Below are 27,873 nucleotides of genomic sequence, written 5' to 3' on the forward strand. Positions count from 1 at the left end.
GACACGATTCCATTCTCTTTGCTCCCTTTGCGTTTCTTTTTCAGTTTTCCTAAAATGCTGTGTACACTGGAATATTATACATTGCAGTCCTGTTGAAAATATATTAAATTTTTTAAGTATATAAAATTATATATATTTATGAGGCATTGTGTGATGTTTAAATCATTGTAAATACTGCATAATGTTAAAACTATGTTAAACGTATCCACTTCCTCAGATATACATGATATTCATGTCTAATCATTTTTTATTTTAAAAGTCTCACTATGTTGTCTGACTGACCTCATCCATCCTTGCTATGTAGACCATGCTGGCCTCTAACTCTGATCATCCCACCTCTCCTTCGTGAATGCTGGTATTAGAGGTGTGTGCTACCATACTCAGCCTCAGACCCTTCTAGCTGCTTTACATCTTTAAAAAAAAAAAAAAAAACCTTCTAATTTTCCACGTGTTTGTGTGCCCATGTGTGCATGCTGGTACACTCAGTGGCCAGAAAAGGGGGTTGGATCCTTGAAGCTGGAGTGACAGGTAGATGTGAGCTGTTGGACATTCATGCTGGGAACCACTCTTTACTTCTGAGCCACATCTATCTTACTACGCAAAACAGTCTCTGACACTGGTGCCCACTAATGGCCTCTCCTTGTCCCCCTTTCACTTTCTTTCACTTTCTCCACCTTCTGCTGTCCTAAAGGAGTCACTGTTTTGTTACAGTAATTCCATAGGTTCAGATCTTAACCTTTACATATTTAATTCAAACTCGGTTGTTCCAGCTGAGATCATTTTTTCCAGTTCCTTAAATGTTTTCCCTCTGTAGGGAAGAGAGAAGTTCATGCAGCTTGGAAAGATTCACAAGCCCCTTCCTGTAGGCTACCTAAGCACTGAGAGTAGCTGTAGGAGACACTTTCGGCAGAGAGCTCCAGCGGTGTAGCATTCTGAGGGATCACCTGTGCTGAGAGGCTTTTCACGGAGGTAGCACTTAAAAGTCTCCCGAGTTCTGTACATAACCCCAGTAATTTCATTGATTCACCAGGGTAGACTTGGATGGAGTCATTTCTGGTCTGGCACTGGTGCCCTGTCTGGTGGACAAAGTTTGTTGATGTCTTTTTTAATCAGGAAAAGCTGTGTAGTGCTCTCAACAGCTTCATTGACATCGCCACTTTTTAGGCTGAGCACATTTACTGTTGCTTTTGTCTTTCCTAGGATGACTTTTTAAAACTTTAGGTGTATGAGTGTTTTGTCTGCATGTGTGTCTGTTATATGCGTGCCTAGTGCCCACAGACCAAGAAGAAGGTGTTGGATCCCCATAAGCCACCAAGTGTGTTTTGCTATCAAGGTAACGTCTCGTGGAATGAGTTTGGAAGTATTCCTTCTTCAATTTTGGAGGCAGTTTCAACAGAATTGGTATTTACTGTTTGTTTGTCTAATAAAATCTTAAAAGTCCTTAGCCCTTTTCCTCAGCCTCCTTGGTGTTGGGATTACTAATGTTTCACCACACCCAGATTTAACTATTTACTTACTTAGAAACAGGGTTTCTTCATGTAGCCCTGGCTGTCCTAGTACTCACTTTGCAGACCAGGCTGACCTTGAACTTGAGAGATCCAGCTTCCTCTGGACTAAAAGGCGTGCGTCACCATGCTCATCTCAGACTTTTAACTCTTTAGATTTCGGTATGAAGCCATCAGGTCCTTGATGTGAGACTTAAAAATTTACTGATCATAACAATTACTTGTTTTAAAATCTATTCAGGTCTGCTTCCTGATGCTTTAATCTAGTTGGCATCTAATCATAATGGGTTTTTTAATCTTTTGTTTCTGTGTTACCACTATTAATATCTCCTTTTCTATTTGGTTATTTGAGTCTCCTTTCCCACCCATCCCCTTCACTTTTCCTTAGCTGCTAATGGTCACCTTTACCTTACAAAAACAAAGGGAAAACTGTTAGCACCTTCACTGATCCTTGTTTTCATTGTCCAATCCAGTGTCACTATTTAGAACAGGGTCTTGGAGCTGTGGATCAGCAAAGCCCTTGCCTAGCAGGAAGCCCTGGGTCTGAGCCCAGCACCAAATGAATCCAGGTGTGCTGGCACACGCCTGGAGTTATAGTACTGAGAAGGTGAAGGCAAAGCAAAGTCATTTCGGGATTATATACCAAGTTCAAGACCAGTTTTGGCAATATAACAGTCTCAAAGACAGAACCTTCAGGACAAGGGCTTGCTGTATAGCCCTAGCCAGTGTCAAATTCACTATAGAGCCCAGGTTTTCTTAAGCCTGACAGCCTCCTGCCTCAGCCTTCCGAGTGCTGGTTGTTCTGGAGAGGTAAGTTTCTGAAACTTGCTTTTCTACCTATAATACGTGTGACCAGGAGGTGTTTCTAGGCTGCCAGTGCTGTTAGATCGGGTAAGACCTGTTCAGCATTCCAACATCCCCTTGTCCAGAAGGAGAAAAGTTTGTCTGGCTCTTAGATGAGACGGGATCTACTAGCATTCTTGTTGCAGTTCACTTGGTTCTCACTATGGCCCACTCTGTCCCATCCCCATCTGTCCTGAATATGTGAGGACAGCATCACAGCACCCAGCCTGAACAGGACTCTAAGTCTCATAGGGCATTTGTGTGTTTAATAACTACTGTGTGGTTTTGCTTTATAAGAAACCTGAATAGTTAGGTCTCCATCCCTGGGTTTGTGGCAGCAGAACTCTTAAGCTCTTGAGCTTTGTGACTGCCTTTGCTAATGGCGATCCCACTTCCCAACTGCACTCCTTCTTTCCATCAGGCAGGTGAGTGAGTACTCATGTACAACCAACTGTTAAGTGAGGGATGCAGAAATGGTCCATTTTACAAGGGCTGAAGGTGAGAGTCCTGAGGGGGCTTTAGTAGGAAGGGGAATTATGAGAAAGCACAAAGACCTGTTTTCAAAAGTGTGAAGAAGGGACCAGAAAAGAGCGGAACACGCATACCATAACGACAGATGGCATCACGACGACAACGTGATCTGCCTCGTCAGTCTCAGGACCACAGCTTTCCTTGTCAGAGCTGGAGTAGAGAACGAGTCTTCGTAAGATCTTAGTAAGAAGCTCCAAAGTAAACTGAAACCAGCCCCCCCAGGGTCTGCATATGCTGTGCCAGCAACCTACCCTGTCTCCACCAGTTCCCATCGGTGCAGAGTACTCGGTCTCAGTAGAAAGGATGTTAGAAAAATACATTTAATCACACATGACAAGGCCTCAAAGTTTTCAGTCTGCAGAACAGAACATGCCTTAGCTACACACCTATGGGGTTTTGTTTGTCAAGCCTGCCTGGCAGCTCAGGTTTCTTCAGCTCTCTCCTGTATTAGCCTGCCAAGTGCTAGGGTCACAGGTGTGTGCCACACCCATCATGTTTTGAAAGGTTTTCTCTTTAGACTAAGGCCCTTTGCTGGTCTGCTCACATGCAGAAGCTGCCCATCTCCCTACCCCGGAGAGCCAGCCAAACCTGCAGACCAGAGCCACACTCCTGCTGGTCCACACATCTTTCATCTTCCTTGTTCTGTAGCCCAAGGATTCTGGGGCCTCAGGCTCATACTCCATTCCAGCGGCTTTCCAGGAAGAGCTATGGTGCCAAGAGACTGTAGGGAGTGTTCTGAGGACCCTTTGGTGCTTGGGCCTTCCACTGGCTTCCTGACCTCAGTCTAGAGTGTGGGTTTTTAAGGCACCAAGTGGTTTTTAGGAGCTGCCCTTCTGCACACTAGCTGGAAGCAGTGGTTGCTGGACACTAGGGCATCTGGCTGATGGAAAAAGACTGTTCCGGGAGCAAAGGAGCCACTCTCAAGGCAAGACAAGGTTGATTCTCTGGGAAATGGATTTGCAACCCTGAGAGGAGAAAAGCTGCTCTTCCTCAGGGACGTATGTCATCATCTTGGCAATTTCATCCAGGGCCTCTTCTGTGTATGGGAGATCCTGGCCCAGGAAGGCATCTCGGACACACAGCCTCACATGGCGGTACTCCAGTGGCAGGAAGGGGATAAAGAGATCAATAAGGTGTTTCTTCAGGAGACGGCTGGAGCCAAAGCTGCTGTCTGAAATCAAGACCCAAAGTTACATGGAGCCTGCCTTGGGACTGAACCCTGCTAGAGACTTGAGGTGCCCCCCAAATTGAGACCTGGGCAAGACCTGGTCTACAAAGCCCTTGGAGTGCTGTATGTAGTTGCCAAGGGCTGTGCAACTGTGGCTACTCTGAGCACAGTGATTGTGGCTGTGGCAGGAGGTGACAGGGCAGGAGCACCATGACTGTGGCTTGCTTTGGTGTAGCAAAAAGGAGCTGCCCCACCTGCACTGTTCTCTCAGGAAGATCTGCTAGCCTACGGGCAGAGACCACAGCTGTGTCTGGGCCAGTGACCTCTCCAGAAGGCATTTCCAGGAAAGGAGTGTAGGCTTAACTTACTGTACTTGTGCCACCAGAAGCTGACAATGTGAGACTGTCCAGACGCCCTCACTGTCCCACATTTGATACCAATCGTCAACAGTTGTGCTCTTGGCAAGACTGTATGAATCTGAATTGATCACTGACCTGCAGACTTTATGATCTCAGCCTGAAGGGGCATCTCCAAGTGCTGCAACGTAATTTCCTCCCTGGACCATCCAGCCTTGAGCAAACCTAGGACCACCTCATTGATGACACTGCCCCCAAGGTTACTGAAAGAAACAAGCACTTGTTAACAGCTGGTTCCCACACTTACTTCCCCATGTGTTCCCTGACCACTGATACCAATTCCGGAAGGCGGGAGGCTGCTCTGCTGCAGAGCAGAAAGGCACTGCCCCACTGTGCCCCCACCCTGATTTCCTGGACCTTTTTTGGTAAATACTGGTCAGTCTGTGCACAGCGCAGGAAACACTCAAATTGTGGGTGACCTGCAAGTCAGATGTGAACAAGAGTCTGGGACTATGGGCCATGTGACACTAATGGAGAAACAGGGCTCCCATCTGGACAGGCTGAGCAGTGACAGACTCGAGGGGGGTTGGGCGTGGGGCCCTGTGGGTACAAGGAAGCCTCAGGGGGCTGCAGGCTAAAAGGCTCAGAAGGGTGAAAGCTAGACCATGGCTAGAGGGAAGGTGTCATGTATCCACTGAAGGATTTAGGTGGGGCCAGAGTGTAGGGTAGTGATCCCGTCTACATTATGTCCTAAGAAACCCGTTTAGGCTACAATGTCAGAGTTGTAGGAGATGGAATAGAGGTAGAGAGGAAAAGATCTGGAGAATTAGTTTAGAAAACACTATTGGCAGGACCTTGCAGTTAGTGAACATAGGAGGTGTCTATCTGGGCTGCACTTAATTCCTTTCACTGAGTGTGGAGCAAAAGCTTATACTGCACTGCCTTCGTCTCTCTCAGGCTGAGCACAGGAAGATGACTGTACCTGTGTTAAGGCAGGAGTGACAGACAGGTAAGGATGGAGGACTAGGCTAGAGAGCCACCACAAGGCCAGGCCGGGAGCAAGTGCTGGGGACCTGCAGCCAGGACAATTTATCCCTGTCTCAAGTTGCCACCCAGCTGAGGCTTGTCTGACTCCACAGCTGTGCCTTCACTTTCCCTGCTTCCTAAGGCCCACAGGATGAGTGCAGTAACTGAAGGCTCGGGGAGGCAAGCAGCAAATTAAACTGTGGGTCCAGCATCTCCTATCCTCTCAACTCACAAGGATCAGAGGCGCTCACTCAGACTTAGCACGCTGGCTTCAAACTCAAGAGAGCTGCTTGCCTCTGCCTCTCCAGTGCTGGGATTTAAAGGTCTGCACCACCACCACCTGGCTTGCTAATGTTGCATTTTAGTCTCTCGTACAGATGAGACTTCGGAGTCACTGCATGCCCTTCCCTAGCTGGGTGGGAAGAGACTTCAGCAGGCGTCCCTCCCCAGCAAACAGGTGAAGACCAGGAAGGTGAAGACCAGTGTGTCCATCATAGCCACAGATGTATAAGGGACCTTGAGCTCCCAGCTGGAAGAATCCAGTAGAACACGGGCATTCCCCACTCCTTGCTCAAGCCCAGCTGCTCTGCCACACTTGCTGGCCTGCAGAAGCTGCTTACATCACTCATCTGATTTGTGCACCAGAGGGACAGCCTGTCAGGAGGTTTTCTGTGTACATAACTGCATCAGCAGAGATTGCCCCATATGTATTTGCCACAGTAGCCCCAACTCCACGATTTGGACTAGGCGGCAAGCCAGGGAGGTGAATCAATCAAGCCCCAAGGACACAGACCCTAGTGCAGTACCATCTCAGCCCCATCTTGCCTGCTCCGTGTGCACGGCCCCCATGATTTCTGTATATTTATCAGCTCTGTGTAGCCTCCTGAACTGCTTACACTGTTGCCTACAGTCGGTGTCACCCTCCCACCACATTGCAGGTTGTACCTCTCACAGGACAACCTGGGAGGCCTTCACTGCCTGCCCAGGGCTGCACGCTGGCACCTGCATGCCAAGGTAGATAGATGCTGAATTCCTCACCCTCCCAGGCCCCTGCTGACTGCACCAATGTCACAAGCTCCCATTGTGAACGGTTCCCTAACAACAGAGCTAGACTCTAATGAATCTATTTGGGCCTCAATTTCCGCATTGGTAAAATGAGAAATTGGGCCCAGGTAATATAGGAGCTCATCAGTCTGGAAGCGGTCAGCAAATACCCACTGTGCACCCCACATGCCCCATTCACAGATAACTCACATCCAAAGTCCGTTCTGTTCACACCTTGACCACAGATCAAAGAAAACAGACATTATCAACTGACTTCTGGGTGCATGGTAAGAGGACAGCAGCTCCAGTCCTGTGAGTCTGGGGCTTTCTACTGACAGGCATAGGCAGGGATCACTATTAGTGTAACCGTATAGCAAGTGCCTGAATTCTTCCAGCCAGGATAGGGATGGGTTCTGGTTCCCTGACTGCTTCAACTGCAATTTCTGAAACCAAGCCATAAACCGTACTACCCTGTCCTTGCTACTGAAAACTCTGTACCATTCCTCAGGATTTGCATTTGGAGCTCTAGGACAGACCTAAAATATCCTCCAGAACCTACTGGCAGCAAAAGTCTCCAATAAGCATTACCTGAAGAATGAGACCCTAGATGAGACTAGAGGTTCACCATCAACAGGAGGGACCAGGGCCGGGATCATGTCCAGGTTCCACCTGGACTGGGCATCAACTCAGCTAGGCTGCTGACTCATCACAGCTAGTCAGCCCTCTACTCTGTCCTATCCCAGGCCTGGCTGCCTCCTATCCTACTGTCAGCTTTACAGATAAAGCTTACTCTTGCAAAAATCTTGGCACTAAAATGGCTTTTGTCAATGTTGGGCAAGCAAGCCTTCCTTGGCTTCACCTACTTTGTCTGAGGTGCCACAGAGAGCTGGCAGAAAAGTCACAGTACCTCATTTCACAGCAGGTCTCAGGTGTTTTTCAGGATTGAACTTCAGATTCAAGGCTGTGTCAGGGCTGGAAGGGCTAAGTGGGTAAACTACTGCCTGAGTGTGAAGACCTGAGTTCAGGTCCCCAGCAGCCCTGTGACGAGCTGGGCATTGCTGTGCGCCCTTATTTATAATTTCAGTTCTGGGGGCTGGCTGGTCAGCCAGACTGTCCAGATTCAGGCCCTGTCTCAAATACCAGGCAGAGCTAAGTCTGGCAGCACACACCTTCAGTTACCTCATTAAAGACGGATGCATGGATCTCTGTGAGTTCCAGGCCAGCCTGCTCCACATACCAAGTCTCAGGCTGCCTGGGGCTACACAGTGAGATCCTGCCTTTAAATTCAACAAGGCAGAGTATGATACAGGACACCCAGTGTTGACTTCCACATAGACTAGCACACACATGCACGACAGAATCCTTACCACAAAGGGAAGACAAACTGAAGTTTGTTCTAGAAATCAAGTCTAGAGACTTGGATCTCAAATACATTGCTCTCTCATAACTAGAACACCAGGGAACCTAGGGGCAGGGGTTGAAGGTAGCTAATTTTGGGGTACCCTCTGGAGGGATGGTTGTGGTTCTGCATGACTGGAAAGGGACTGTAACAGACTGGCTCATGATGGAAGGCCTTGGTGCAAGCCTCCAGCAGGTTGCTGGAAACCACTGCCCTGTTTAAGAGCCCTGGGTAAGTGAATTCCCTGGTTAGGTGGCATTGCCCTGGCTCCGGCGTCACCCATGTGCACTATTGTGTGTGCAGAGCTACGTGGCCTCGGTCAGTCCACGGAGGTCAGGTCTCTAGGGGAAAGGGCAGAGCTATTGCCAGCTGGTCAGTAACCAAAATGCTTCCCTTGAGATAAGAGGGTCACTGGGTCACACTGGGCAATGCAGCACCTGAGAGAGTTTGCCAAGCTGTAAAGCAGCTGGTAGGAGAGTCAGAGCCTTGGGGAACCATTCAGCTGCCTCTGCTTATGGGACTGTTATGGACAGATGAGGCCACTGACACAGAAAGGGGTGAATACTGTGGGAACTGGGATCAGTCCTCATTCTGGCATTCCAGTTGTGTTAACAAATGCCTCCTTTTCTCTTAAAACCACTCTTGAAGCCCTCAGCCCTGTCCAGCTTTGCCTTCCATAGGCAGAAACTCAAGTGGCTTAAATCTGTTCCATCTTGTCTTAGGGAACCACCCTAAAACCCAAACCTCCCCAGTTCAGCTGGGGAAAAGTCATTCCTTCCTCCCTCCCAGGGTACCGTGGAAACCCCATGAGCAAGCTCCAGCCTGTGGAAAATCAGAGTGACTTTGCCAGTGAATAAGCAACAGGCTTTGTAACAGTCTGCAACTGAGTCTGTGTCTTAGGGTCTTATTGCTGTGAGCAGACACCAAGACCAATGTAGCTAAGACCAGGCAGCTAGGAGGAGGGTCTCCAAGTCCACCCCCACAGTGACACACTTCCTCCAACAAGGCCACACCTTCTAATAGTGCCACTCGCTGGGCCAAGCATATGCAAACCATCACATTCCACTCCCTGGCCTCCATAGGCTTGTTTAAACACATGAGTCTATGGAGGCCATACCTAAACATAGCATAATAAAAAAGTACATTTGGTCCAACTTCCAAACTCCCCAAAGTCTATAGCAGTATCAACAAGGTCCAAAGTTCAAAGTCTCTCCCAAGATCCATCTAATCATCTAGTCACTTAACTGTAATCCCCCCGCCACCCCACCCCCATATTAAGACAGGCAACCAGCTGGATAAACTCCACACTCCTCCATCTCCATGTCTGATGTCACGCGGTCTTCAGATCTTCAACTCCCTTTTCATCTTTGTTGACTGCAACAAACTTCTTTCTCCTGAGCTGGTTCCACTCCCTGTTAGCAGCTTTCCTCAGCAGATAGCCCATGACTCTGGCATCTTCAGCATCTTTGGGTCTCCAAGGCAGCTTCAATGTTAGTTTGTTTCCACACATGATCCAACAAAGGGCTGACTTCACTTCTCCAGCTCTGCTCTCTGAAGCAGTTTAACTTGAGGTTGATCCACACCACTGTTGCTGCTGTTCTTTGTGATCATCCCATGGTACTGGCATCTCCAATTCACTGGGGTCTTCCGCTGCAACTAGGCTTCACCAATAGCCTCTCCTAGGCTCTCTTCATGGTGCCAACCCTCAACAAATTTGCCTAACCCCATCAGTTCTGGGCCATCAATTGCCAACTGAGGGTGCACCTTCACCAATGCCCTTCCATGGCCTCTCACCACTGAGTGCCGAGCCTCAGCTGCTCTTCATGACCTCTTCATGCCTTCAAAACCAGTACCACCTTGGTGACTCTTACACACTACCAACTCCAGCCACAGCATGAGGCATCTCTGGAACATAGCTCTCAGAAAACACTTCCCAGAAGATTTCACCTCAGTGAAGCTGATCTTTCTTAGCTCCAGCTGACCAGCATCGATTGTCCCAGTAGCCTCCTTCTCAGAGACGCATGGCTGAAGCTGCTGAGTTCAGCTGCTTGCAGGAGCTGGAATGTAGCCCCCCCCCCCCTTGTTCTATTACATTATCACTAGCTTCCTCTTTTCTAACTCCTTCACAGCCTAAACTTGGCTGTCCTGGATCTTGCACTGCAGATTAACCTTGAATTTAGAGATCTGTATGCCTGTCTCCTGAGATTAAAGTTTGTACTTAGTTGCCTGGGTGGGATCTTGCCCCAAGGTCATTACTTCCTTAATTCAATTTAATATCCTTGAACACAGGATTCAGCTCCATTCACTTCCGGGTGCCCCTCTAATACTCGAACCATATATTTTGTATTTTTCCTTTTTCAACTTCTCTTTTTTTCATTAAAATGCTCTTCATGAGACAACCGGAGAACAAAATCTATGGTGGGCGTTTCTGAGATTTCCTTTGCAACTTAATTAATCTGAGTCTTTTCACCTTAGCCTCGGGACTGACTCTTCAGACAACGGCAAAAAGCAGCCACATTCTTCACCAAAAAAATCACAAAAGCAGTCTTTACCGCACAAACCGAAATCCTTCTCCCCAGAAACCTTAGGCCAGGCCTGCTCAATTCAAATCACTCTCAGTAACAAAGACTTCCGCATTCCTACAGAGATAGCCCTTTAAGCCTCATTTAAAGCATTCCACTGCTTTCCAAATGCAAAATCCCAAAATCTACATTCTTCCAAACAAAAGCATGGTCAGACCTATCACAGCAATACCCCAATGCCTGGTACCAACTTCTGTCTTCGGGTCTTATTGCTGTGAATGGACACCATGACCAATACAAGTTTTATAAAGGACAACATTTCATTGGGGCTGGCTTACAGGTTCAGAGGTTCAGTCCATTATCATCAAGGCAGGAACATGGCAGCATCCAGGCAGGCATGGTGCAGGAGGAGCTGAGAGTTCTACATCTTCACCCAAAGGAAGCCAGGAACGGACTGAACATCCTCAGGCAGCTAGGAGGAGGGTCTCCAAGCCCAACTCCACAGTGACACACTTCCTCCAAGGTCACACCTTCTAATAGTGCCACTCCCTGGGCCAAGCATATGCAAACCACTACAGTCTGCAAGAGGCTTTGGTAAAGCATTCTTAATGGTTAAGTTTCTTGCACACAGAGCCCTTTTGGGGATCTGAGTAAATCGAGCACAGCACAGTGATCCTGCCTGGAGTGGATACCCCAGCTGAGCATCCAGTACATTCCCCAGCAAATGTGAGAGCCACGCCCTTCACTCTCCATTTTCTAAGATTTTTCTAAGAGACTGCCTTCCAGGGTGGGACTCCAGAGGAACGTAAGATGGTTTCCTACTTGATTTTAGAACAAATAGCTGACTTAAAATCCAGAGCTGACAGACTCTTGTCATCAACTCCTGGCTGACTCCATCTCTGCAGGGAGTATGGCCTGCTGAAGCTAACTCTATCCAGCCCTGCTTACCCCACCCATCCTGGTGACCCAAGGACTGCCCCACTCCACTCTAAGAAAGGACACTAGCCCTAGAGTGGCAACTCCACCCACCTCTACCATCTGCCTGTGGACCACACATCTTGTTAACTGCATCCCTCCTCACCACCTTCAGTAGGGATTCTAGATTTGGATCATGAACTCCCACCGGTACCTGTTACTTAAGGAAAAGTCCTGAACATCTCCCCAAGACTCCTGGAGGTTGGCTATGAGAATCTTCTAACTCAGCAGAAGTTCTGCTCCTGGTCTTAGAAATGCCACTTAGCCCAGACTGATCCTCAATACTGAATTACCCAAAGACTCAAAACTAAGCCTCAACTGGTCAAGTGCCTGACAGGTTGGGTAACAAGAAACAGCTTCAGACTCCCACTCAACAAAACAGATACAAGATTCCCACAGCCAGGGGTTGGGGATTTAGCTCAGCAGTAGAGCACTTGCCTAGCAAGCGCAAGGCCCTGGGTTCAGTCCCCAGCTCCGATAAAAAGAAAAAAAAAAAAAAATTCCCACAGCCAGAACTATTACCGTCAACTATAGATGCCAAGGTCCCATGGCAAGGACACAGGAAATGGAAACAAGTCTCTACAAAACCTAGTGCTTCCCTAGTGCTGTCTGAGGAAACCAGCTTAGATGACATATCAACAATGACTTCAAAATAGCGATAATAAACATAAAATCAAAGATGATAGAAATTCATGAATCCAAACAAAAAGCTCAGAGGGAAGGAAGCCTCAGTATGATTAAAAAAAAAAAAAAAATCAGGTGGAGGCGCACACATTTAATCTCAGCAGGTGTATCTCTTGAGCTTAAGGCCAGCCTGGTCTACATAGAGAGGTCCAAAACAAGAAAGCCAGGGTTACAAAGAGAGATCTTGTCTCAAACAAAACATAACAAGCAAAACACACACACACACACACACACACACACAAAACAGGACAAGATGCCTACATAAGGAACTGAATTACTAAGAATTGTCAAATCAAAAAAAAAAAAAAATCCTAAGAACAGAAGGTGCAGGAACTCAAAGACTTTAAAGAAAAATCAAATCTGCAATTAACAGGTAGAGAAAGAGAAAGGAGCCGAGATTAAGATACAGAAAATATGGGTTGGGGATTTAGCTCAGCGGTAGAGCGCTTGCCTAGCAAGTGCAAGGCCCTGGGTTCGGTCCCCAGCTCGGGGGGGGGGGGGAGGCAGAAGATACAGAAAACTCAGCAAAATCGGGTAAAGAGAGAAAGGGAGGGAGAGGTGAGGGGGAGGGAGAAGAGAGAGAAGAGGAAGAGGGGGGAGTGTGAGAGAGAGAGCGCGCGCCCGAGCAAGAGCGCCAGCCTACCCAGGGGATGGAAGGATGGCTCAATAGCTAAAAGCACACATTACATTTACAGAGGAGCTGAGTTTAATTTCTAGCACCCATATCAGGTGGCTCACAGCTTCCCTTAACTCCAGCTCCAGGGGATCTGACACTTCTGGCCTTGGCAGATACTGAATTCACATGTACATATCCATACAAAAGCACATACATATAATTTTAAAAATAATTAAAAAAATTGAGATCTCAATCTAATAACTTAATGATATACCTGAAGGCTTTAGAAAAACAAGATCAACACCACTCCAAAAAAGAGGGAATAGGGCTGGAGAGGTGGCTCAGAGGTTAAGAGCACTGACTGCTCTTCCAGAGGTCCTGAGTTCAATTCCCAGCAACCACATGGTGGCTCACAACCATCTGTAAATGAGATCTGATGCCCTCTTCTGGTGTGTCTGAAGACAGCTATAGTGTACCTACATATAATAAATAAATCTTTAAAAAAAAAAAAAAGGGCTGGAGAAGTGGCTCAGCGGTTAAGAGCACGGACTGCTCTTCCAGAGGTCCTGAGTTCAATTCCCAGCAACCACATGGTGGCTCACAACCATCTGTAAATGAGATCTGATGCCCTCTTCTGGTGTCTGAAGACAACTACAGTGTACTTATATATAATAAATAAATAAATCTTAAAAAAAAAAAAGAGGGAATAGGTGGGAAGAGAGAAAATCAGAGCTAATACCCATGGGGAAAAAAAAACAAATATTTTTCAAAAAAAAATAATCAATGAAAAGATTAACAAAATTGACAAACCTTTAGCCAAATATTAACCAAAAGAGAGAGGAAGGGGATCTAAATATCCAAATTATTAAAGTTAGGGATGGAAAGGAAGCATTACAATGGATCTGAGGAGATCCACAGAACTGTAAGGGCATGTATTAAAAATCTATGGATGAAAAAATTAAAATAAATGGGCAAATTTCTAGATATATAAATTCTACCAAAACACTTCTTTTCAGAGCTGAGGACCAAACCCAGGGCCTTGCGCTTGCTAGGCAAGTGCTCTACCACTGAGCTAAATCCCCAACCCCAAATCCTACCAAAATTAAATCAAGATAAAGTAAATTATCTGAATAGACCCATAGGATCTGGGGAGACAGAAGCAGTAATTAAACATCTCCCACCTATCACATACATGCAGGCCAATATACACATAAAAATAATAAATTGATTTTTTAAAAAAGTAAGACCCACCCAACTATAAAAATCCCAGGGCCAGATAGATTCAGTGCAGAATTTTACTAGGCCTTCAAAGAACTAACACAAAAACTCCTCTACCTATTCCACAAAATAGAAAAAAAACATTTTCAAATTCCTTTCATGAAGCCAATTTTATCTGAACACCAAAACCAGCCCCACAACCACCATCCCCCCCCCAAAAAAAAGGGAGAAAAAAATATAGAACAATCTCCCCGATGAAAATAGATTTGGAGATTCTCAATAAAATATTTGAAAATCTAATTGAAAAGCACATAAAGAATACCCACCATGATCAAGTCAGCTTTGTCCCAGAGCAGCAGGGATGGAGGGGCATGTGTAAATGAACGGAATCCAGCACATAGGCAGGTGGCTACATGCAATGTGGGAGCTGGCCAGGATAAGACTGAGATGGAGTCTCATCTGGAGACTGGCAGGGACTTGACTGCTCTCCCCTCTCAGCCTACATGCACATGACCTAGACCTCCCCCATCTCTAAGTGCACATGACCTAGACCTCCCCCACCTCTAAGTGCACATGACCTAGACCTCCCCCACCTCTAAGTGCACATGACCTAGACCTCCCCCACCTCTAAGTGCACATGACCTAGACCTCCCCCACCTCTAAGGACGGTCTTCGGCCAGATTACAGGTTCCGATTCCTATCTATTAATTTGAACCTGCCCAACAGGTTCTTAGAATTCTTCGTGTAAATGAAGCATTCCCAGCACCTCAGCCCTAGCCAATAACGTACACCCACCCTGGAAACCCTACCCACTCCCCCAGAGCTATACATAGTCCTTGTTCAACCCAAATAAAGTGGAGCTGGGAGCTGTCTCACTGAAGTTGGCCCCAGAAATCAGTCAGGACTCATGGCCCACAGTGGATCGTCTTATTGGACATAGAAAAGGTCTTTGACAAAAGTCAACATCCATTCATGGTAAGAGTCCTAGAAGAATAGGGATACAGGGAACTATTTCAACATAAATAGCTGCTTGTTATTTATGCTAATTATGTTCCCCCCAAAACTGTTTACATGAGAAACCTGAAAACCTGCCCCCAGTTGGTTCTGATTGGTAAATAAAGATGCCCACAGCCAATAGCTGGGGAGGACAAACAGTGGTGGGATTTTAGGATCTCCCAGCTTGGGACCTGGAGGAAAGACCCACCATGTTGTAGAAGAGAGACAGAGTTTACCAAGGGGTAGAAAAGCTAGGAGCACCCTGGGCTCTGGGTCAAGAAGGCGTGGACCAGACAGCTAACTGGAGTTAAGAGCAGCCAAGACAGAATATAGAATTAGCAGTAACTCAGGATTAACAGCATGGAGGCTAGTCTATTGTACTGTTTAAGGCACAATAAAATATAAAGGCTGTGTGTCTGTCTTTCATTTGGGGGGGTAGCAACTCTGCACCAGAATTTATTAATTAAATAATTAATACAACATAAATGCAATACACAGGAAGCCAGAAACACCACCAGCCTAAACAAGAAAACTCAAGCATTTTTACTAAAATCAGGAACAGGACAAGAATATCTACTCTTCAAAAACTCATGCATTTTTACTAAAATCAGGAACAGGACAAGAATATCTACTCTTCACCCTGTTTCACATGATGCTTGAAATCTTAGCTACAGCAGCAAGACAAGCGAAGGAAACCCAGAGTATACAAATGGGAAAGAAAGAAATGAGAATATCTTTATTGGCAGATGATGTGATTCTATATATATAAGGACCCTAAGAGTCCAGAAAATTACAGGTGACACTGTCAGCTAAGGAGCAAAATACAAAACAGTCAAAAATTAGTAGTTTTTCTATATACAAATGTCAAACATGCCAAGATAGAGATCAAGGAAACAACCCCATTCATAATGACCTCCAAAATTACCTTGGAATAAATCTGAGGAAGTGAAAGCTTTAAAAGGCTCAAAAAAAAAAAAAAAAAAAAAAAAAAGAAATTGAATAAGATACCAGAGGATGAAAGACCTACTATGTTAATAGATGAATACTGTGAAATGACCACTGTACCAAAAGCAATCTACACATTCAACACAATCCCCATTAAAATTCCATTGCAGTTCTTCACAAAAATTGAAAAGTGAATCTTAAATTTCATATAGAAACACAAAAACTCAGGGCAGCCAGCAGAGACAATACTAAACACTAAAAAGCCTTCTGGAGGTACCACCATCCCAGATTTCAAGTTACACCACTGAGCCATGATAAAAAAACAAAAAAACAAAACAAAACACCCCAGCATGGTACTGGAATAAAAACAGACTAATTGATCAGTGGGATAGAATCAAGGAGCCACATATTAACCTATAGATCCACAGGTTTTTTACAAAGATGCCAACAATACACATGGGAGAAAAGACAGCATCTTCAAAAAATGGGACCGGTCAAACTCGATAGCTACTTGTAGAATAAGACTTCATCCTTAGTTCTCGTCCTGCACAAAACTCAATTCCAGGATGATCAAGGGCTTAAACAAGACCTGAATCTGATAGCGTAGGATGTACATGTGAACTCATATGCACATGGAAGGACTTAAAGAATATAGTAGATCAAGCCTTGAGATCCAGGATTAATAAATGAGACCTCATGAAACTGCACCATGGCTTGAGTGAAGAGGCATCTTATAAAATGGGGGAAGAATAATCACCAGGTACACATTTGAGGTTTGGAGTCTAGGATATACAAAGAACTCAAAACAATTAAATGTGAAAAGAAAAAAATTAAAAATAAGATATAAGGGGGCTGGAGAGATGGCTCAGGGGTTCTGAGCACCGACTGCTCTTCTAGAGGTCCTGAGTTCAAATCCCAGCAACCACATGGTGGCTCACAACCATCTGTAATGGGATCCGATGCCCTCCTTTGTTGTGTCTGAAGTCAGCTACAGTGTACTAATATACGTAAAATAACTTTTTTAAAATGAGGTATGAAAGAGTTCTCAAAGGACAAAATGAAAATGACTGAGAAACATTTTTTTTTTCTTAAATTCAACATCCTTAACCATCAGGAAAATGCAAAGTAAAGCTACTTTGAGATTCCATCTTACCCAGTCAGAATGGCTAAGATTAAAAAATTAAAAATAGGGCTGGAGAGATGGCTCAGTGGCTAAGAGCACTGACTGCTCTTCCAGAGATCCTGAGTTCAAATCCCAGCAACCACATGGTGGCTCACAACCATCTGATGCCCTCTTCTGGCGTGTCTGAAGACATCTACAGTGTACTTATATATAGTAAATAAAATAAGTATTTAAAAAAAATTAAAAATAAAACAAAACGAAACAAAAAGACAACCAATGATAGACGTGGGCGCAGATGTGGGGAAAAGGAAACAGTGTTGACATGAGTATAAATTGGTGAAGTCACAATGGAAATCATTGTGGAGACTCCTTGAAAAAACAAACATGGGGTGGGGTGGGGCTGGAGAGATGGCTCAGTGGTTAAGAGCACTGACTGCTCTTCCAAAGGTCCTGAGTTCAAATCTCAGCAACCACATGGTGACTCACAACCATCTGTAATGGGATCTGATGCCCTCTTCTGGTGTGTCTGAAGACAGTATACTCACATACATAAAATAATAAATAAATAAATCTTTAAAAAGAAAAAACTTAGGGGGATGTTTGCCCGGAAACCGGGAAAGGGAATAACACTCGAAATGTATATAAGAAATACTCAAGTTAATTAAAAAATAATAATAATAATAATTAGGAAAAAAAAAAACTTCTTAAAAAAAAAAAAAAAAAACAAACATTGACCCCCACAATCCAACTATACCACTCGAGCATATACCCGCTCGTCCACAGTTTTGGCTGCTCTACTCACAATAGCTAAGAAATAAAAGCCTGAATATCCATCCACTGATGAACGGATAAAGATGATGAAGTTTATTTACACAGTGGAATATCATTCAGCTGTTAAGGAAAAGGAAATGAGATTCGCAGGTAAGTGGATGGAGCTAGAAACAACCATTCAGAGGTAACCAGACACAGAAAGACAACCACCAAGCTTCCGGGTGTTTCCTTTGGAATTACTCGTGGAGGTCAGGAAATTACCACTGGGCCGCAGAGAGAGATTTCCAAAGGAGGGAGATAGGGCATTGTAGTCTAAAAGGCTAATGGGGGAAAATGGAAGAGGAATGTTAAACTGGGGTGGGGGAAGGGAGGGCAGAGTAAAGGAGGGACTGTAGGATGGACATTAAAAGATGTTGGGGACAGGGAGGCATGGGAGGGACTTCCTTACTTTCTAAGTCTCACTCCACCTGTACCATTATAGGGCAGAGAACCAGTGCTTAAAGCCTTACAGGAAAATCGCCACTATTATTCCCCTAAACAGACATAGTATTAAACGGACTTCTAATGACGTTTCACTATACCCATAGATTAATGTGCTCCCCCAGCCCTCAGAAGCTTCTATTTGCAGTAGACAGTGATTAACACAGAGACCCGTACAAGGTGCCCAGCCCAAAGTGGAACATAAATACCTCACCCTCCTCTCCCAAGACGCAGCGATCATTTCTGAAGAGGAAGTAGGAAAAACATAAGAGCCAGGGCTGGTGGACGACCACAGGAAACAGTCTCCTGGTCACAGTGGGGCAGCCGGGAACTCACAGCTGTTGTCACATCATGCTCAAGATCTGCAAGCTCCAAATCCCACCAAAGGAAGGGGAGCCGGGCACCAAGTAAGTCACATCCTAGCTAAGGAGCTAATGGGAGAGGGGAAATCTGTTTTTCCTTCATGTAGCCCTTGGTAAGTTGACCGCACTCCAGTGAAAGAGCACACATCCAAGAATATCTGGGGTTCACAAATCGGTCTTGATGAGTTTTTGTTGTTGTTTTGTTTTGTTTTGTTTTTTGGTTCTTTTTTTTTTTCGGAGCTGGGGACCGAACCCAGGGCCTTGCGCTTCCTAGGCAAGCGCTCTACCACTGAGCTAAATCCCCAACCCGTTGTTTTGTTTTTTTAAAGGACACAAAGATGGGTAGGAAGGTGAGGAATGGGTCCAGGGTTGGGATGTGTGTGAATATGATCAAAATACACTGCAGGAAAAACTTAAACAAAAACAAAAACAAAAAGCCAAAAACCAAGCACAACGTCTCTCCCCACCCCTCCCCAACCCCCATGCTTCCGATGCTCCTCTGAGGTGGCTGCACAGACAGGCAGTCAGCCTTTTCTGGCTCCTGACAGAGTCCCAGGGAGAATTCGGAGGGGGTCGGGGTGGGGAGCGTGCCAATGTCCCTTGCCTGCTTCCAAGCTGGGGACTTTGGCTTCTGGAAGGCCTCTGCTACCATTCAGTACCCCATCCACCGCCCCCTGCTCAGGCCTCACCTGAGAAGGAGGAAGATGGCTCTGGGCAGCTCAGCTCCATGGGTCTCGGGGCTCCTCGGTTCCAGGTAGGGTTCAAGCAGCTCCAGTAGCCCCGGGTGCAGCTTCTCCGCTTCGTCAAAGACGAACGTGCTCTGCTGGCAGCGCCGCTGCGTCTCCTGCATCTGCCTCTGCAAGTCCTCCTGCACGGAAGAACCCAGGGAGCTGCAGACCTCTAAGGAGAGCAGTCTCCTGTTTCCTCAGGCCCACGCTGTGGAACACCTGAGTCTGGGCTCCACCCACCACGATCACCACACCCGGGGCGTGGCCCGTTAGGCGGCCAAGCTCCCCAGGTGATGCTCCTTGTTCTTGGGTTCAGCATCCCACCTGGGGTGAAGACCAGCGCTGGGACGTTCTTGAGAGAAGCCCATCTGCCCAGGGAACAAGCACCAGCCAGGTACCTTCTCCAGGACTAAATAAACCCCATCCCGGAGCTAAGGACCTCCTCGCTCTCTCCAGGGACTTGGGCTCAACCACCCGGGAGACAGAGAAACGGCTGCCAGCCACATTCCCTTGGCCTCTCAGAAGCAGAGCACCTACACTGGGCGGGAGCCAGCCTGCTCTCTCTTGGTGCACAGGTTATACGGAACCCGAGGGTCACCACATGGGGCACCCACCACAAGAAGACAATGAGTTCTCCACCGAACATGCGCTCTGTGGCGCTCTCAGAGCTGGGCACTGCCGCTTCTCAAGGGCAGCTCCGCAAGTCTACGCTACCAGTCCACCTCAGCCTCCACGGCATCTGTGTCCCCCCTTCACTCAAGCATGTGTGAGTGTGTGTGTATTTCGGTTTCTAGTGGGGAAACTGACATCCTCAAGTGGATTTGCTGCAGCCAAGACCTGAGAATTCTTCCTGGGACGCCCAGCCCTTCCCCTTCAAGGCCACAGTAAAACTACCAGGTGACTCAGGCTGATTCAATCTTCCCAGTTTAATACACTTTCCAGTACTACAGTCGAGAGCCACCATGGGTGCGGTCACGGCTGTTTGCTCATTTCCAGGCTAATTTTACTATGTGTGTAAGTGAGAAAAACCTCCAAATAGTAAAACAACAACGGAGCGTTCAATCCACCGGCTTGTTGGCTTGTGACAAGCTGCTGTGAGAACTGGGGACTCACAGGCAACATGTCGCGATGCTATGACACGCCTTTTACAAATGGCTGACAGCGCGGCTGAGCTGCAGACTGCTCGCCTAGCAGGCCCGGCGTTTTCAGTTCCATTTCTAGTGCCACATATTTAAAAGGTGGCCACAGTGTATGCCCACGATCCCAAGACTTGGGAGGCTAAGGCAGAAAGATTAAACGATCATTTAAGAAACCCTCAGAGCCAGGCGGTGGTAGGAGAGACAGAGGCAGTCAGGGCTCAGAATTCAAGGCCAGCCTGGTCTATTGAGTTTTAGGACAGTCAGAGCTACTTGGAGAAACCTTGTCTTGAAAACCAAAAAAGGAAAAGAGACCCTCAAATTGTTGCTTTCATTATTCAATATGTTACCTTGAGGCAGGGGGTGGGGCACCAAAGAAGCCATTTATAAACAACCATCTCGGCCCTGCAGTTTGTGGCTGTCATCCCTGTCTGTAAGGCATAGGCTGGTATGAGTGTTAACTCAAAGTTTCCCGTTTGATTCCAGGCAGTTGCGCAGAGGTACAGAAGGCCAGCTGTGTGGAGCTAAGGAGGCTGTGGCCTTTTGGGAGGGCGTGGTAGAGTGTCTGCTTCCCTCCATTTCACATTTCATTAGACACAGACAGGATCTCTCTTGTGCAGCCCAGGCTGGTCTTGAACTCAAGATCTCCTTGCCTTAGCCAATGAGTGCTGGAATTGTAGGCATGCACCACCACACCCAGCCACATTTTATTACTCTTAACACACTTTACACCTCCCGTTCCCCATTCCCTGCTGTTTGATTCTGGTAGTGCTGTGCCTGACCTCCAGGGTGCAACTGTCATCAGTGCAGCACTGGGCTGCCTCTGCGAAAGGGAAGGGAATGGCTCTCTGTCACAGCTTCTGTCCCTGAAGCTGCCTGCCCCCATCCTGTACTAAGCTGTTCCAGAGTCCACCTCCTTCAGTCAGGATTTCCTCTCCCACAGGGGCCTCACTCCTGCCAGGCCAGTGAGGCTACCCCCATACTGTAGCCTCACCTTATATAAGTCCACATACTTGGGGTGTGGGAAATGGAAGGTAGAGATAAACATCTTGACACAGTCACTCCTCATTCCGTCCCGATACAGGTTGTCCACCAGCATCCGTGCCACGAAGTTCTTGCCTGTGCCAGACCAGCCGTGGAATGACAGAGCCAGAGCCTTGCCAACTTGGGGCATCTCTAAGTAACCCTTCACTGCTTCTAGGACCAGCTTGCTAGCGAGATGCTGGCCATGCAGTCGCACACGAAGGTCTGATTCTAAGCCTAGGAGAAAAGAGGTCCCAGTGAGAGCACAGGGGCATGTGTGCACCACCTCCCCTCCACACCCCACGATTAAGATTTCTGTGACCTCAGAGCAAGAAGCAAGAAGGCAAACCTCACAGTAGATGATATTCTGTTGGGATGACCTACACTCACTCACTCACTGTATCAAATGGCTAGGTAGGTGTGCCCCAGTATCTTCAACTGTTAATTCACTGCCAAGTGCTGGCAGGATATTTGGTGATGTCATTTCTATGGCCCATTATCTGCTTTCTATATGCATTTGTCACACCCTCACTTGGCCAAACAGGGGAAAAAGCAAGCTGTTATGGGAGAGGTTACGGAAGGTCATGCTGCCTTCTAGACTGAGCATAGTCCTGCTATGCCGTGACCTTCCTGGCATCTGTAGGGTTTCCAGATCTGGAAGGCAGCGAAAGGGGGAGCAGATGGGGACTGATACTGACAGAACAATCCTTAATTATCTGGGGCTGGTAAGAATGCTCAGTGAGAAACTCTAGACTTTTAATTCTTAAGTGTACATACTTGTAGAAAGACAGACAGACAGACACACACACACACACACACAGAGGTCAGACCCAGCCACCTGTCTCAATCAACTCCATAAGTGTTCATGCACGCTTACATACATACACACATACCTACACATGTACATATATGTCGGACCCTCTTGGGCCCTGTCCGTGTTTGCCTCCTGCTGAGCCTTGGGTGGTGCATGTGGAAGTCTTCTGTTCCTAACAAAGGAACATCCAGACCTTTCTGTTTGGCCTGGGTGGACACCTGGGTGGTAACACTGTTAAGTCAGTTCCTGTTTTTTGTTCCTGTTTTGTTGTTCCTGAGGGCATAAGCCTGTTTTCCCACTGTGCTTCCTGGAATTCTCCACCTGGTGAACTTGGGGTATATATTTTGTGAACCTCAGTAAAAGCTTTAGCATTCTCATACCACACACAAATGACCCAGGTGTATGGTTTTTTTAAACCTCTCAGGTCTACGTCCAGTTCTCGGTACCGTGGCAGCGCAGACAGTGTCACATATAAACAGACATAGATTTTTGGATGGATGGATGGATGGATGGATGGATGGATGGATGGATGGGGCAGAGGCCCCCAAGCTACCCCATCCTCTTTATTTCTTTTCTCTGGCCTTTTTATAGACCAAAGTTCTTAAGAATTACCTTATAGATAAAATGTTACACAAAATGGAAGTTACAAAAGGATACTGATATTAAGTTCAAAGCAGTGTTTCATTCTGTAAGCTCATTATAAGGTCAAAGCAACAGTTTCACATGGCCTTGTCTTATAGTAGTGCACACCTGTCACTTCACCCTGGGATCTGACCTAGAATGAATGTTTTTCGTTGAGCACAAATTTGTCCCAAGCCTATTTCTTTTTTAGTGCAATTATGAAAGCTCATTGTATTTCTTACTATGCAGCCTTTACTTACTATTATGAGGAGTGGGCACATTCTATTCTTGATTCTAACTTTATTACATTTTCATTGCACAACAACTAAAACCATCTCTTAAAACTTTTCCCTAAGATCAAATCAGGGATTCTATAAAATCATTAATTCATCTAAATAGCATTAATTCATGAAAGTTCATCTTTATATGGATCTGCAGGAAATCTAACCAATAGAGTGGGAAGATTTAATATAATGCCCAGGGATTATTATATTGATTTAAAAATGACAGGAGAGGCATATCAATAGCAAGAAGCAGTCCTGGAATGAAGTCTCTCAAGGTCTTGTCTTCAAGAGCTCATCCATCGAAGACCATGCAAAAATCAGTGGGCCATCTCAGGAAGGTGGTGCACTAGCCTTAGCCTCTCCTGGATGGCTTCTGACACTGCTGCTGATGAGGAATGAGGAAGCTGTGGAATCTTTCCACTATGCCAGTAGCTTTTTTTGTATGAGAAGGGAATGTGGGTTTCGTTAAATAAAGAACTGGCAGAACAACTGGGCAGAGACAGATGGGCAAGAATAGAGCAGGGAGGTGAAGCAGTGAAAGCCACGTGGAGGAATGAAATGACAGAGAAGATGGGTTTAGTTAGAAGGTAGCTGAGGACTCCCCCAGCAAAAGCGCTAACATCCTTAAAACTACATAGACGGCAATGCAACTTTACTATTAAACAGCAAGTAATATACTCCCGGCGGTGATATTAAATGAGCGTTTTGGGAGACTTTGGGAAATCAAGATTGAATTCTGGGAGAACAGGATTACCCCTTCTGAATCCCCTGCAATGGATGGACAGAACGGTGTGGAAGGACGCTGACAGGCTTCAAGGTGCTCCCACCTCTGCTACAGGAGTCTATGTTCTCTGCCTGTCATCCCATCCCAGCCTGACACATACTTGAGAGCAGCTTCCCAAAGCCCGGCCTGCTTTCCTGTCCCCACTGAAGAAGCAGTTTGGAAGCAGGGAGGCTGTGCTGCCGCCAGTTCAGGTAAGGCACTGGCCATTACCCTGTTATCAACACAACTGGCTAGGTCCCTTGGGCCAAGCCAGAGGGAGTTCTGGAATAGTGGCAGACAACAGACTACTTTGAAACACTGCCATCACTTTGCTTCCTGTCAAAACCAATGGTGCTACAAAACTGACACTTGCAGCTGTCCCCCTGTTGTCAGAACCAGACTGCTTCAGATTTGGATATCCAGGTCTGAAGAACAGTGGGTAGTCTAAGGAGAGAGCAGTGCTAACCCGGTGCTCGTGGTGCACGCCTTTAATCCCAGCATTTGGGAGGCAGAGGCAGGCAGGTTCGAGTCCAGCCTGGTTTACCAGAGTGAGTTCCAGTAGAGCCAAGGCTACACAGAGAAACCCTGTCTCAAAAACAAAACAAACAAAAAAAAAAAAAAAGAAAGGAAAAGGAGAGAGGGAGAGAGGGGACTTGCTGTAAATCTTCCTTCAGACTTCCTGACCTGTATGTGGCCTGAGATTCCACTCTGCTAGACCCTCCCTGATGCTCTGACCATCTTTCCTTCCTTCCTCCCCCTCCTTCTCTTTCTCTTTGTGGGTGTGTACGTGTTCCTGTATGTGTATAGGGGGATCGCACATGCATTGTGCACACTAATGAGGAGGCCACAGGTTCACATCAGGTAATCACTACCTTGTTTTTTTTAAGCCGAGGTCTCTTATCGAAACCAGAGCTCCGGTTTAGCTGGACTGACTTTCAAGGCCGAGGGACCCTGCTATCACAGCTCTGTGTCCCATGGGTGTGCATGGGTGTGCATGAGTGTGCCACTGCACCTGGCTTTGGCATGGGTACTGGGGATTGAATTCAGATCCCTATGCTTGAGTGGCAAGCAGTATACTGACTGGGCCGCCTCCTCCCTCACTGGGCTTTCTGTCATCGGGAGAACGCCAACAAACTCCAGGCGAGAAATCACTTCTGGGGAAATTGGTAAACTTCACCCAGGACTAAACCACCAGGCCTTTGTCAGAACAGGTTTTCTGACTCACACTAAATACCACAGTGGGAGTTAAAACACAAACCACCTGCAACATGCACTAGGCTACCTGACAGAATAAAAACACAGAGGGGGAAGGGAGCAGTGATTCAGCTATGCCTTCCAGGAGGAGAGCAGGCTGTCCCCCAGGGCGATTTTTATGCATGGAATGGTATGAATTGATTTACAATGGAAAACAACTTCCTGTTTCTCTCAGAATGCAGAGCTCCCCCCCCCCCCATAGCCTTAGTCTCTTAAGATATAAAAGCCAAGAAGCCCAGGTTATACCCCACAGACCTTTGCTGGTTAAACCTCGAGACCGATGCTTCTTTATTGAGACTGGGTCTTTCTGTGTAGCCTAGGCTGAACTCGAATGCACTGTCTTCCCACCTCAATTTCCCAAGTGCTACACTTCAGGACACCAAACCCAACTAGAAAGGAACACTGTGTTGTATGTGTGCGTTAATGTGTGTGTACATGTGTGCATGCACATGGGGTCAACATTAAGTGTCTTCCTTAATCGTGCATTTTGGTTTTTTGACATATAGTCTGCCCCTGGACCTGTTGCTAATCAATTTGGCTGTGACTAACAGGCTTGAGGGAGCCACCGGTTTCTGCCAACATGACAGTGGATGACAGGTGTGCAGGGCTGTGCCCAACTTCTATGTGGGTCTGAGGATCGGAACTCAGACTCTCATGTTTGCCCTGCAGGGACTTTGCCAAGTGATCTATCACCCAACCCCTAGAACATACCATTCTAAAATTCTTTTTAATTATGTATAGAAATATATGTATGTAGTCATGGGTTTCTGTAGCTGAGTGCAGCTGCCCACGGAAGTCTGAAGGTGTCAGATCCCCTGGAAGTGTTGTAGCAAGCGGTGAGGGGCCTAATGTACACTGTGGGAATTGAACTTAGGCCCTCTGAACTGGCTCCTAACTGCTGAGCCATCTCTCCAGCCCGAAGGGACATTTTAACCACAGTTATTGATCAGCTTTCTGGCTTTATAATCTCGCCTACCCTCAGAGAGGCTGCTTACTATTCCTGTTCTGATTCTAACAGTCCCGAGAGGAGACAGGCTGTGGCAGATTCTGACTCAGTCGCTGCAGAACTCTTAGCATCGGGCCTGATACATAGTGGAGCCAACAGAGATGATCAATTCTTCCTCCTCAGAAGATGTCCTGTAGGCATGAGTGTAGGGACATCTTCAGTCTAGACTGAGAACGGATGGTGACGCATAGCCTGCGTGTTACAATGTCCCCTGTCAGCTGTCTTAGCTTGGTGTGACATGTTCATGGTTCCCATAGATCCCAATAAGGTCTGCACCTTTAAACTAAAGATAAAAATGTCCCCAGCACTGGAGCACCACGATTGGTGTTGGGGGTAAAGTAAAGCCTCTTGTGCTTGAGCTAAGTGTCCCCATACTCTAAGAAAAAACTACAAAAACAACCAATGAACCAAACAACAACAAAACCTAGGAGGGCTGGGGATCGAGTACTTCCCAGCTCTCCTGAGGACTGGTGTTATAAAAACGGCCACATAGCAAGTGTAATGTAACGTCCGTTAAGGACACTATCAGTGCTGGTGTTCTGTCGTTCCTATTGTTGAAGGGTGTCCTTTCTGGAAATCATGGAGTTCACAGTCTTGTCAGAGAGATCCTCAAATAATTGCAAACCCGACTTTCCTTTTATTGGAGGAGGGGGAGGTTTCTCAGCAGTCACTTCTCCATAGTCACTAACCCCTTCCCCCAGATACCTGAACCCTGAAATCATGTCAGCTCCAACCTGTGAAGTTGTTGGAGATCCTGCAGTTTCCCGCGCTGCAGCAGTCCTGAAAGCGGCAGAACCATGAAGTGAGCATATCCAGCGACCGCCGGCCCCACAGAGGAAGGCTCCAGCCTGGAAAGGAAATGCTATGAGATGGCAAGAAAGTGATGAGAGAGACAATCCGGGGGTTTCTCAGTGACAGCGTCCAAACCAGAGTTCAGGTCTCAACTCACAGCCAGGCTCCCTCACAGGCTCTAGCGCTTCCTCTCTAAGCCATGAAAGCCAAAGTATCTGGGGTTGGGACAAACACCAAGTGTGTCTACGAAGAACTTTCTCCAAACCATCATCAATAAGGCGGGCAAGAATGGGGAGGCTTGCGTCTTAGAGAAATCAGGGCAGGTGAAGGGCGGCAGAGCAGCCAGAACTTTAGTTGTCCCTAGGGGCTGCACCAGGAGACACGCGGTGCTGGGGTGCAGTGACCAGGCCTCTGACCGTACGCAGGATGCCGTGCTTAAGAGTGAGACTGGCAGGTGAGCGAGGGGGCGGCGGTGGGGACCGCTCTTACCCAGAGGCGGCACGGGGGTCTCCTGATCTTCACAGTGATCCGGCCACAAGGTGCAGCTGAAGAGCGCCCAGTACCGTTTGGAGAGGGTCCCGGCCGTCCTCAGCTGCTCCCGCAGGCGTTGGATGCTTGGCCAAGGGATGGGCTCGTCGGCCTCCTGCTCCGGGCTCTTGGCACCGCGGTGGCCCTGCGCTCCCGGGGGGCGCAGCGGCGGCAGCAGCAGCAGCAGCAACAACCAGAAAGCGCCAAAAAACATGACTGGAGCGAGCGCTTCCGCCTGGAAGAGTCCGGGAACCCAGAACTCATCACCACCCACCAGCGGGCGCGGCCTAGGATTGGCGTCGTCCTGGTGACCGCCCCGCCCTCGCGGAGGCTGACTCAGCTGCCCATCGGACTAGAAGA

At 47.1% G+C, this 27,873-nt stretch overlaps 1 protein-coding gene across 1 annotated transcript; it reads right to left on the reverse strand.

Moving 5' to 3' along the window:
- Positions 1-3,178: 3,178 nt before the first annotated feature.
- On the reverse strand, positions 3,179-27,731 carry Tor3a (torsin family 3, member A). The gene is made up of 6 exons (NM_001009683.2): positions 27,475-27,731; positions 26,928-27,041; positions 21,423-21,688; positions 19,254-19,432; positions 4,542-4,666; positions 3,179-4,050 (listed from the first exon to the last, which is right to left on the reverse strand). Exons 1-6 carry the CDS (start codon positions 27,725-27,727, stop codon positions 3,800-3,802), a joined length of 1,188 nt encoding a protein of 395 aa, NP_001009683.1. The 5' UTR covers positions 27,728-27,731; the 3' UTR covers positions 3,179-3,799.
- Between the last annotated feature and the right edge of the window lie 142 nt (positions 27,732-27,873).

This window comes from Rattus norvegicus, chromosome 13 (assembly GCF_036323735.1).
Source record: "Rattus norvegicus strain BN/NHsdMcwi chromosome 13, GRCr8, whole genome shotgun sequence".
NCBI classification, from domain to species: Eukaryota; Metazoa; Chordata; class Mammalia; order Rodentia; family Muridae; genus Rattus; species Rattus norvegicus.

What these genes read in the sequence shown, in the direction of transcription:
- Tor3a (NM_001009683.2), bottom strand. Translation starts at nt 27,727, where the DNA reads ATGTTTTTTGGCGCTTTCTGGTTGTTGCTGCTGCTGCTGCTGCCGCCG. An exon ending in GACCCCCGTGCCGCCTCTGG is followed by an intron (nt 27,042 to 27,474) that starts GTAAGAGCGGTC and finishes TTTCCTTTCCAG; the next exon opens with GCTGGAGCCTTCCTCTGTGG. An exon ending in GATCTCCAACAACTTCACAG is followed by an intron (nt 21,689 to 26,927) that starts GTTGGAGCTGAC and finishes CTTTTCTCCTAG; the next exon opens with GCTTAGAATCAGACCTTCGT.